The 12,138-nt window shown below is 42.5% G+C and overlaps 1 protein-coding gene across 1 annotated transcript in view; it reads right to left on the bottom strand.

The window, feature by feature from the left end:
* CPNE4 (copine 4) overlaps positions 1 to 12,138 on the bottom strand; it is a gene marked incomplete at its 3' end in the record, with an annotated part of 505,001 nt that overhangs the window by 179,008 nt on the left and 313,855 nt on the right. Inside the window, exon 3 of the mRNA XM_080695771.1 lies at positions 1,604 to 1,783. Coding sequence (XP_080551897.1) covers positions 1,604 to 1,783 — 180 coding nt within the window. The remainder of the gene's footprint in view (positions 1 to 1,603; positions 1,784 to 12,138) is intronic.

The raw sequence follows: 12,138 nt of genomic DNA, 5'->3' as shown, positions 1-12,138 counted from the left end.
GACATTGTAATCTAGCAATACCCTAGACTTGTCTGCCCTCAATCCTTTTCAAAAGTCATTAGAGACCCTATTTTAAAATAAAAAATAAAATTGGGATACAAGTATAACTTAGAGGTAGAATGCCCCAGGGCTCTAGCTCAGTGCTACAAACAGACATACATAAAATAAATTAGTAAAATTAGACAAATTCTAATGTGGAAGACTATATATATATATATATATATATATATATATATATATATATATATGTATACACACACACACACACACACAACAAAAGTCATTAGACAGATGATAGTGGTAGAAAATATTCCCTCTGCTCAGTTTGTCTTTTCTTTTCTTTTTTTCTTTTGTGTATGTGGTACTGAAGATTGAACCCAAAGGCATTCTACCTTCGAGTTACACTCCCAGACCAATTTTTATTTCTTATCTTGTAACAGGGTCTCACTAGGTTGCTGCGAGTCTCACTACTTGCTGAGGCTGTTCTTAAACCTGCGATCCTCCTGTCTCAGCCTCCCAGACACTGGGATTACAGGTGTAAACCACCATGCCACATGCCATGATCAGTTTCTTTCTGCCTCCCCTGAGCTGTATTTCCACATTTGGGTTTCTGGCTTCCATTCAAAGAACAAGAAACAACCCTATTAAATCAATCACTGTGCTTTCTGAGAAAGGGTAGCTGAGGACATCGCCTATTTCGTCATTCAGGACTCATATGGAGGACATTTCTTCTAGCAGTAAGTGGCTCGAGGCAGGGTCAGTAGCGACAGACATCTCTTTGCCAGGCAGACCTTGTCTCACAAATCCCTGATCTAGACTCTCCCCTCGACAGTATCACTCCATCTGAAATGCAAATATTATGCTTTCTCTAGCTAACACACCCACTTTCCGGGCACAGGGATTGATTTTTTTTTTTTTCATTTAGATCTCCCCTTGACACTTAGAGTTCTGGCTTTGTCAGGACAGACAGGTTCTACAGATGCAAAATGATGGGGTTTGGAGTCATGCAGGCTGGGCAAGGCCTGGGATCGCTACTTGGGAGTGCGAGGCCATCAGTAAATCACTGCACCTCTCTGGGTCTGATTTCTCATTAATTAAGTGAATGCAATAATGATATTGATTTTATATTATTAGGATTAAATGAAAGCATTTATTCATTCTCCAAGAACTCATTTAGTCCCTACCTTGGGCCATTTGAGGCACCAGAGACATGGAATAAATTTGCATGAGAAATCCTCCCTGAGTTGAGAGATAGATATTTTTAATGGGACAGAGTAAGGCTCTAATATACCTGAGTGAGGCCTGGAGTCAGACAGGTAGTGAATGCCCAATAAGTAGTTGTTGAATAAATGCCTGACACAGCAAGAGAATTCAGAAGACAACATCACTTTGCAAAATAAGAGCTTCACACATTTGCAGGTCATCTGCATGTAAGCTCATGGGTAGATATGGCATTGCCTAGGATGCTGACAGATGCCTATGTTAAAGAAAATGAAATCCACAGGGAAAATAAACAAAGATTAGATGAGAGAAAAAAAAAAAGAAGTGAGAAGACGAAGGGCCCCAAGGAGTCAGGGAGGAGGGAGAGACACGGCTGGCTCACCTGGCCGAGAGTGCACTCCATGCCGCCCAGGAAGTCGGCCTCCTTCAGCCCATTGTGGTTGCTGCTAATGTCATGGACTTCAAACCGCAGGCGCTGTACCTCTTCAAAGTAGAAGTCCACGGTGAACAGCTTGGAGTACACAGGGTTTATGCAGGTGCGGATCACCTCTGTCCTATCGACCTGCAGGAAGAAAGAGAAATCCCAGGGATTAGGACTTTTTATTGTTACCCTTCAAGAAAATCAATCTTGTATTGTTTCCCCTTCTTCTAAACTTTAATGCCCTCCACGAAGTCTCAGGGCTGGTAATTGAGGTAATCTTCAAGGTTTCCTTCAGGTATGTGGAGGAAAGTCTTATTAGACATCATAGGTGTGGTGTCATAGACAAACCAGGTGTGGTGGCACATATTTGTAACTCCAGGCTGAGACAGGAGGATTTCAGGTTCGAGGACAGTCTCAGTAATTTAGCAAGGCAATTTAGCAAGACCCCATTTCAAAATGAAAAAGTAAAATAGGGTTGGGGATGTAGCTCAGAGGTAGAATGTCCCTGGGGTCAATTCCCAGTAACACACACACACACTCACACACACACACACACACACACACACACACACACACACACACAGCCAGGCCTAATGGTGTATGCCTATAATCCCTGTACTTGGGAGGCTGAGACAGGAAGATTGTAGGTTGAGGCCGGCTTTAGCAACTTATAGAGATCATTCTATAGATGATCAAATAAGGTGATCTGAGAGGATAAGAGGGGAAAAGAGATAAATTCTCTAAAGCACATGATGTACTTTAACAAACATATCAAATTCAGTCACTAAGCCAAGCATGGGAAGAAGGGATGGGGAGGAAATGGGGCAGGAATTGGGTAAGGGCTAATTGGGTGATGTATGCATATATGTCTCCATCATCTTGTATCCCAGTAAGATGTATGACTACAATGCACCAATAAAATATTAGAAAAATATAAAAATGGCTGGGGGTATAGCTTGGAGGTAGAATACCCCTGGGTTTAATCCCAAGCACCAGAAAAATAAAACAGAATTTAAAGTTTTATATTGGAAGATTTAGAGCATCTTTTATATTAGGGGACAGGGCATGCTGGATTAGTCATTAGTAGCTGCTGGAGAATTGGCGCAGGAGAGCTGGAGGACACATCTGGGCTCAGCAGGAAAGAAGTCTGTCATCAATTAGCAATGTCTGATGGGCACAGCAATGGAAAAATGGTGGGGTGAGTGTCTCATTTCAGCCAGTTCTAATAGGAGTTTCCTAACTTATGCTTCCCAGCCCAAATAAAGAAGAAAAGCCGGAAGAAGGGTAGGAAGATAAAACTGACTTTGGTTTCAAGTATGCCCTTTATGAGGTGTAACATTTACACCCACTCATTTCAATTCCTTGGGTGCATTTCCTTATCAGCAGAAAGAAAAAAAAGCAGATTCCTGAGCAAGAAGCTACTTCCTGCCCTTACTTTCCCTGAGCTCTGATTCCTTTCCTTTTCCTCCATTTCACAGATCCCTATCTGCCCCGTATTTTGTCCGACTCTATGACCCAGGAGGCTGAGCTCTATGGACCTGGCTTCCTGGGCTCTCTTGCCCACTGGGTTCTGCTTGGCATCAGCCACGGGGAGGACTCGGCAGGAGATGGGAGGACAGAGAGTTGCAGGCACTCCTCTGTGCACACGCATTCAGACTCCTATTCACCGAGAGAGTCCTTGCTGGGACTTGGTGACACAGCCCCTCTCTTCCCGCCTCTTGAGCCGTAGGACTGAGGAGAGGTGGTGACCTCCTGTTGTTGCTAACCCTCATATCTCGCTTCTTTGTGAGCTCCTGCAACACTGCCCATTCCCTGGGAGGCATTCTTCTGCAAGGAACTATGGGTTAAGTTCTCTAGCTATGCCATCTGTTTTCTGCCAGGATCCTTAGCACTAAGGTTCATTTCCTCTGTATTTGTGACAACTAAAAATACACAAAAGCATTTCTATTCTGGAAAACCTTAAAGGACCAAGAGAAAGATCACCCAAGACCCTACAGCACGTTCTGACTGGAGGGACCCGTCCTGTGTATTCTGTTGGTGTTCAAAGGCAAACACAGCTTACTGGACATTTCCCAAGTGTCATTTGTTAGCACAAATTAGAAAGCCTTTCTCTTGCTTTCCAATGAGTAAGGAAAACAATCTAGTAATAAAATACAGGGAGGGCAGTCTTTGACCATATCATGCATGTCCATATTGTCCAGTAAGGAAAATTTGTACTTTATCTAGCTTTCCTAACACTCCTTTTCTTTTCCCCTTCCTTCTTTCCTTCCTTCCTTCCTTCCTTCCTTCCTTCCTTCCTTCCTTCCTTCCTCTTCAGTATTGAACCCAGGGGCATGCAACCTCCAAACTACATCCCAAGCCTAATTTTATTTATTTATTTATTTATTTATTTATTTATTTATTTATTTATTTAGTGGGTCTGGGGATGGAACCCAAGGGCACTCTACCTCCCAACTACACCCGCACCCCTATTTTTTATTCTTTATTTTGAAACAGGGTCTCACTGAGTTGAAAAGGGCCTCACTAAGTAGCTGAGGCTGTTGGAAACTGCAGTGCTCCTATCTTAGCCTCCCAAGTACTGGGACTACAGGTGTTTTGCCATCACACTTGGAGATTTTTATCTTAGTATTTTCCTTTTAATGCGTCAACACAAAACAGGGCTGTTTCTACTGCTGTACCTTTGGGAAATAAATGAGAATACTTGGCAACCTTGTCCTATATGACTACAAAGCAACAACTGGGCACTGCCCCACTCTGGCAGAGCATCCACTCTCTAGTTCCTATACCTGTTTCCCAACTCTTCCCCCCTACTGAACTCCCCTGCCTGGCCCCTAGAGGTGTTTCTGCAACAACTGGTCCAAATGCATGGAATAATGAGTCATATTACAAGTCATTTAATTATAGTCATATGGTGCCTTTGATAGAGACTTTCAAAATACCCTCACAGAAGTAAGTTATCAGTGGATCTGACATCCACAGAATTAAAAAAAAAATTGTCTTCTGTCCCTTCTGTGGCTGGAAGAAAAGAGCCCTGGAAAGACGAGTTCTGGGTTGTCAGATGATAAGAAACAGGAGATGGGGACTCTTGCCTTTGTGACTCGGCTTCAGCCAGCCTGAATGGCACAAATGGGCACCATGCCCTGATTCTGCTTGTATTTCTCTAATTTCCTGATTCCCAAATGGCATTCCCACAAAAATTCACATTAGCTTCAGCACACACACACACACGCATGCACGCATGCACACGCACGCACACACACATGCACACACACGCACACACACATGCACACGCACGCACACACACATGCACACGCACGCACGCACGCACACACACACACACACCTCAGACATGCTATTCAAAATAAGCTGCCAGTATGTAACATGGCATGTGTGTGTGTGTGTGTGTGTGTGTGTGTGTGTCTTTAGGGAAATGGAAAGATAGAAAAGAAATTAAGGAATACACATTTGCATAACCAAGATAGATAATTTCCAAGAAGAATTTTGGGCCAGTAAGAACCCTAAAAGTGTAAGTGCTCAGGAAAGGACCGGGGGAATAAGGCAGGTTCTTATGATGCTAAGTGCACACTACAAGAGGTTTCAAGATGTTCTGAACTGCCAGCAACTATGGAGATGCAAGCCCCTGCTGGAGGCTGAGGCAAGGTTTCACCTGAGCACCAGCACCTCAGACAGCTCCTGTTTCTCATGGAGGTGTCAGGTCTAGGCAGCTCTTAGCTTCACCGGCACAGCATTGGAGGAGCTTGGGGAGCTCCCCGTAAGGCTCACGTTCCTGCTCCTATCCCAAGCAATTCTGATTCATGAGTCTGGGACAGGATAAGAATATCGGTCTAGGAGGAACAAGAAGATGTAGGGTGTACCCTCACTCCCACATAAGGCCAAAGTTTGTCAATGTGCATTTTAATCTTGCTGGCCCTCTGTTACCAAGTCTGCAAAAATGTAAAAGCAGATCTGTCTTTTCTGATCAAAATGACTTGTATATGTATGTGGCTTTACAGTTTACAGAACACGCTCACACCCACTGTGTGTGTGTGTGTGTGTGTGTGTGTGTGTGTGTGTGTGTGTGTAATACTGGGTATGGAACCCAGGGGCATTTTACCTCCAAGCTATACCTCCAGTCCTATTCTTTTATTCTTTATTTTGAGACAGGGTCATACTAAGTTGCAGAAGGCCTCATTAAGTGTCTGACTTTGAACCCGAAATCCTCCTGTCTCAGCCTCCCAAGTACCGGGATTATAAGTGTGTAACACCACACCCAGATTCACATCCACTTTTAAAATTTGACTCTCATAGTAATCATTTAGCTTCACAGAACTTTGCATTTAAGAAAATTCCAGGTACAAAGGTCCTGGATGTCAGAGTCAACCCTTGAACTCAGCCTTCTGGCCCCAAAACTTGGGCTACTTTCATTCATGTTTTCTCATAAGCATCCCTGGAAAAAAGAGTGGGGAATAATGTAGCTAGGTTGCGGTGTCCTGTGGATAGAATAGATCATTAAATTTTAGTGATATGCTCCTTTAAAATTGTTATCTAAAATATTTTCAATGTAATAATAAAACTTATAATGTCTAATGCTTTTAGAAAGCCTGTTATTTCATAGGCATTCATTTAAAAATAGCATAACTGAGTTATAATGGACATATAATAAGTCACATTTAAAAATTCAATAATTTTGACATATTTATTTATGTTTGAAAAATCATTGCCAAAAGACAGTGAACATACTCGTACCCACCTTCATTCTCCTTTAGAACCCCTTCTTCCCACTCATCCCCTCTCATTCCTAAGAAACCACTGATTTGCTTTCCATCATTATAGGTTAGTTTGTATCCTGTATAACATTTTAGAAATAGTATACAGCACATGGTCTTTTTGTCTTTTTTTCTTGCCCTGGACATAATTATGTTGAGATTTATCCATTGTTGTCATATCAGTGTTCATCTTTTTTGTTGCTGAGTAGTATTCCATGGATGGTAATTTGGGTTGTCTACAGTTTCTGGCTATCACATATAAAATTGCCAGGTCTCTGGAGGTGTGGTTTTTCTGGCTTTTCAAAGGCTCTCCCACTAACATATATTTTCTCTTCTCTTGGATAAATACCTTGGAGCAAAATAGACATGTGTTTAACTTCTTAAGTTTTCATAGGTATGTGGTGGGTGGTATAATTGTGATTTAATTTGTGTTTTCCTAAAACAAACAGTGTTGAGAATCTTTTAATATGCTTATCTGTGTATTTTCTTTGATACAGTGGCTGTTTGTAGGCACTCAGTTTTCATCCTGAGGTAGGTACTATCATTGTCCACTCTTCCAGGGAGATAGAGAGACAGCATGATTTTCCCAATTTTATGTATGTAGCCTGAAAGTGGCAGAGGTAGATTTGAACCCAGGCAGTTAAGCGCGAAAGCCCGAGTGCTTAACCTCTACGCTATGCAGTGATGCAAATCTATAGGCCTTTCCCATAAGCCCTGCTGCTCCAAGTAGCAAGACACAACAAACATGTGGAGCTTTGGGGAGAGGTGAGGAGTAACACTGAAGCAGGGTGCCTGGAGAACTGGTCTGTCTACTGGGCATTTTGGATACCCAGAGGTGGCCCTGCAAACTGCCCACAGAGACTGAGTTGTGTGGGGCACAAAGCATTATGTTATCAACAAACAGCTGGCAACCATGCACACAATGGCCATCTACTTTCTAGGACTCCCAAGGCCTGGGACTACCAAAGGTAACATGGTGGGGGGGGGGGCTAGGGCTGAATATGCAAGGCTATTAGTGGGGAAGAAGGTGGGGTGGAGCCAGAAACTGACACCAGTCATTGAATGTTCCAAGGATTCTGGAGGAAGTAACAGTCTTTCATCCCAAGGCTATCAGGTCCCAGTGAAGAAAGACATCACAGGCAGAGAAATATAGCAGGGCCCTGGGGCCGACTTAGAATAAGATAGTCCTTCAAAGTGATTTTCTTTAAATATTTCCTCAATATTTATTCAATGAGGATAAGGAGAAACTAATTTGCTCTGAAGAAAGAATGGATAACTTTATGTTAAAAAATAAAGGACTTATTACAGGTGATTTTTCAAACTGTATTAACTTCTGAGAGGACATTCAACCACATAAAATTTAGATAATAAAACAAATCACCGAGCCACCAGAGGAAAATACATTACTTGATCTCAAGATTTCAGCTGCCTGTGGCAACTGACACATACATTTCAGACTTTTAGCCTCCATGACTGAGAAAGGATACATTCTATCTACTTATGTTTTGTTTGTTTGTTTTGTACCAGGGATTGAACACAGGGACATTCTGCCTCTGAGCTATACCCAAGCCCTTCATTTTTATTTTTTATATTGAAACAGGGTCCTCACTTGTTTAGGACCTCGCTGAGTTGCTGTGGCCAGCCTGAAACCTGTGATTCTCCTGTCTCAGCCTCCCAAGTACTGGGTTCATAGGCATGTGCCATCATGATCCACTAAATTTCTACTTCTTAATCCACATGTTTTGCAGTACTTAGTTAACAGCACCTGTAGCACACTAACATGCCATTCTATCACTCAAAAAACATCCATACAGGCACCTATCTTGGATTTATCTCCTTTCTTCACCCACCAATCAGTGAACACTTTAAACACTATATATTAAACTAAAGAGTGGTTACAAGTGTCTTTCTCCCACTATCAATTCAGTGAACTTTCTTGCCATCCTCCTTCTCTTAACCTGGCTCTCCATAGCAGGGTCTTAGGTGCCAGTGGGGTCCTGCTTGTGATGTCCTGGGAATGAACCAGCTTCAGAACCTGGAGCTGAGCATTCCTTTCACCACTAGACACGCTCAGGGGCTTGTGCTCTCCAACGCAGACAGCAGAAGCACCCAGGAGTGGGGTCCAGAAGTTAATGAAATGAGCAGCACCCTGTTGGTGCCTTCAGAGAGCTTTCCAGGGCCAACCATAGGTCCTAGACCTTTTTAATTACCCCTTACAGCTCCTCTAGACTGCTGGCTTCATCCATGCAGAGCCCCGTCCAGTCCTCACTATGCTATCACGTGGTCAGGCGTCTCCAATACTCCAATATGTCCTCAAGTGCTGATGGCCTCCTTTTCTCCATACCTGTTTCTTCTCCTAGTGTAAGTACTTAGTTTGTAAAACCTACTTTCCTGATTTCTGTTTCATGTCTCTGCCTTAAGGCTCCACCCATTTAGCTTAGCGGTTTTGTCAAAGTCCTAGCATTGTACAATAGAACTTTCCATGATGTTCTGCACTGTCCAAATGGTAAATAGCCACTTGTAGCTGTTACCACTTGAAACTAGTGAGACACGATTGAATGGGAAATTTTAATTTCAAGAGCCATTGTCCCAGCTCCTGCAGAGTAATGAAATCCCATATGATATGGACACACTTATTTAATTAGCCTGGAGACTCCCAGTTGATCTCAATATATGTCGTTTGTTCTCCAACTCTGCTGCATGTTGAAACCACATGGGGATTCTCCAGACCAAGTCAATCAGAATCTCTGGAGGTACAGTGAAGATGTCAGCAGTTTAAAGATCTAACCAGAAAATCCAGGGCAAAGTTAAGTTTTAGAACCCATCATATGATGAAATGCAAACTTCTCTACAATGAAAATGATAGATAATAACAAATGTTGGCAAAGTTCTAGAGCAATTGGAACCCTCGTACCTGAGTGCTGAGATTATAAATCAGGGAAGCCACATGTTCATAAAAGTTCTTCCCATCATATTCATAATAGCTTCAAATAGAAACCATCAAAGAGTTATCTGATGGATGGGTAAGGAAAATGTGGAATATTATTGAGCAATAAAAAGAGAGTACTATGCATCCTTCAATACGGATGGGTTTTGAGAACATTATGCTAAGTGAATGAAGCCAGTCATAAAAGCCCAAAAGTTGCCGGGCGTGGTGGCGCACGCTTGTAATCCCTGTGCTTGGGAGGCGGAGACAGGAGGATCGCGCAGGTTCGAAGCCAGCCGTGCGCGCTGGCTTAGGAGACCCTGTTTCTAAATAAAAATATAAAAATAGGTCTGGGAGTGTAGCCCAGAGGTAGAAGGGCTTCCAGGAACCCCAGTACCACCAAATAAATAAATAAATAAAAGCCCAAAAGTTGAATCCCTCCATTAATATTAAATATACAAAAAGGAGAGTCTATAGAGATGAAAAAAACATTAATGGTTGCTTAAGGCTTGATAGTTGGGAGGAATTGGAAAGAAATGCTAATGGGTATAAGATATCTTTTGGAGTAATGATAATGTCCTAAAATCAATCACGGTGATTTCATAACTGCAGACATACTAAAAACACTGAACTGTACACTATGAGTCAGCGAATTCTATGGTATTTACACTATATCTCAACAAAGTCTGTATTATATTGCAAACAAAGAACCATTATATTATATTAGCCACTGTGCTCCAATGTGGAGGCCAGGGACCAGAGCAACCGTGTGACTATCTCAGCGCCATGCCCCAGTCTCTGGATCAGACTCGGCATATACATACCTTCCTACATCCTTGCAAGCTGCCCCTGTTCCCCTGACTGAAGGACAAGGAGACTGAAATAACTGCATCATGGACAAAATTGGTTTACTGCTTTAGTCAACTAAGAGCTCCATTAACTGGCACAAGAGTTAGTGAAACAAGAGTTGGTGAATGTAGTGGTCATTCTTCCTGGTGTGCCCAGGTCTTTCTGCTCTGCTGTGTCTTGGGAGACTGGTTTGTATGAATCCTTTTTTTGGGTTTCTTTACAAGCTCACCTTCCTTTGGCCAATGGAAGAGAAGACACTGGCAAGAAATCAGAAAGCGGAGAGAGAGAGAGAGAGAGAGAGAGAGAGAGAGAGAGAGAGAGAGAGAGAGAGAGAGAGAATTATTCTTCCTGTTCCCTCTCTGACCCAGGCTGTAATTTTGACAGTGACTATGTCTGTCCTTCCGTTCTGATAACATTCCTACCTCTGCTCACCAGGTCCCACTATAAGGGGCTTCCCTCTATTTCTAATCCCAGCACATCTTAGCATCTTTTCATGATGGCCTCGATCTTATCCACATACATCAACGGGGGTTATTCGCCAACACCTCTTTTCCTGATAGAATCCTGAGTGGTTCTGTGATTCTCCTAAAATATCCCAAACCAGCCATATGGAGTAGTGCAACCTGTAATCCCAGTACTTGGGACACTGAGACAGGAGGATTGGTGGTTCAAGGCCAGCCTTGGCAACTTGGTGAGACTTTGTTTCAAGATAAAAAAAAATTAAATGGGACTGTAGGTGCAGCTCAAGAGTAGAATGTCCTCGGGTTCAACCCCTGATTCCACATACATGAAAAATATTATCAGACATTAAAAACTAGGAAAAGTCTTTTGAACTGCTAGTCAGACAAAATTAGGTGCAATCTTGTGGTTGCTACTGATTAAATGATTATATTGGCTTTTAAATGTTGGAATGTGATGATTTATAGGTAGCTCATGTGATGAATTCCTTTTAGCAACAGTGCCCCACTCCCCAAACATGTGAATGGGTCATAAGGTCCACCTACTGAGCACACCAGAGGCACCAGTCATTGTTCTAATCCCTTCTTGTGCCTTTTCCCACTTGATATCTGACAGTCACAAATTATGACTATCACTATTTTACCCATGAAAAACCTTAGGCTTAAAAAGGTTTAACTTATCCAGTCACCCAGCTGCCACTAAGTGATGAAAATACTTGGGTTTTTTCTTAAAGCTGCTTTCTGGGACATGCCACCCCTTTTGAAGAAGACATATCTTTTCAGATAGCCTTTCTCCGTAATGGTTTCAAGAAGGCAATTCTAAACAGACAGTTCCCTGAATGCTCTTGGAGGAAAAAAAAAAAAAAAACATCTTTAACACCCTTAGCTGCTCAGCAAGCCCTGAGCAATCTTTTTCAGTGTGACTGTCGAATGTTCAGCAGAGCCTCTCTTAGTCTCCAAACTTTCTCTTCTTCCTCCCCTTAGATGCTGCTCGTTAAGTTCTTTGCACTTAGCTAAAACTCTTCTAGAATGTCTCAGAAGAAATCCTGATGCTCCAGGCTGAGAGGACAAAGACACACACACACACACACACACACACACACACACTCACGTATGTGTGTATTCCTATGTATGTAATCCTACATATTTAATCCTATAGATAAAGGATTTAAATATATAGGATTATAAATATATAATCCTGGAGATAGACAGACAGACAGACAGACAGACAGATGCAAGAAGATTCTGCTATCAACTGCTACAAGCAGGCAGATCCCATCAGGTCCTGGAAGGACTGGAGCAGGAAGGTTTGGATGGCTATCACTCCAAGTTGCAGCTACTGTCAGATTCTCCACACACAGGAGTGTGCAGCCCGATCCTACACGATTGGTGAAGCAATTTGCACTTCATTCAGATGCTGGTTATTAATAGGATGTTCCCACCACTCCTTCTCCTTGTTACAGCTGCAGAGTCCTCCAAATAGGTCATCTGAGACTG

Source organism: Muscardinus avellanarius, assembly GCF_963383645.1.
Source record: "Muscardinus avellanarius genome assembly, chromosome: 5".
NCBI lineage: Eukaryota > Metazoa > Chordata > Mammalia > Rodentia > Gliridae > Muscardinus > Muscardinus avellanarius.
The sequence above is the reverse complement of the archived record's forward strand: the minus strand, read 5'-3'. Positions and strand labels throughout refer to the sequence as shown.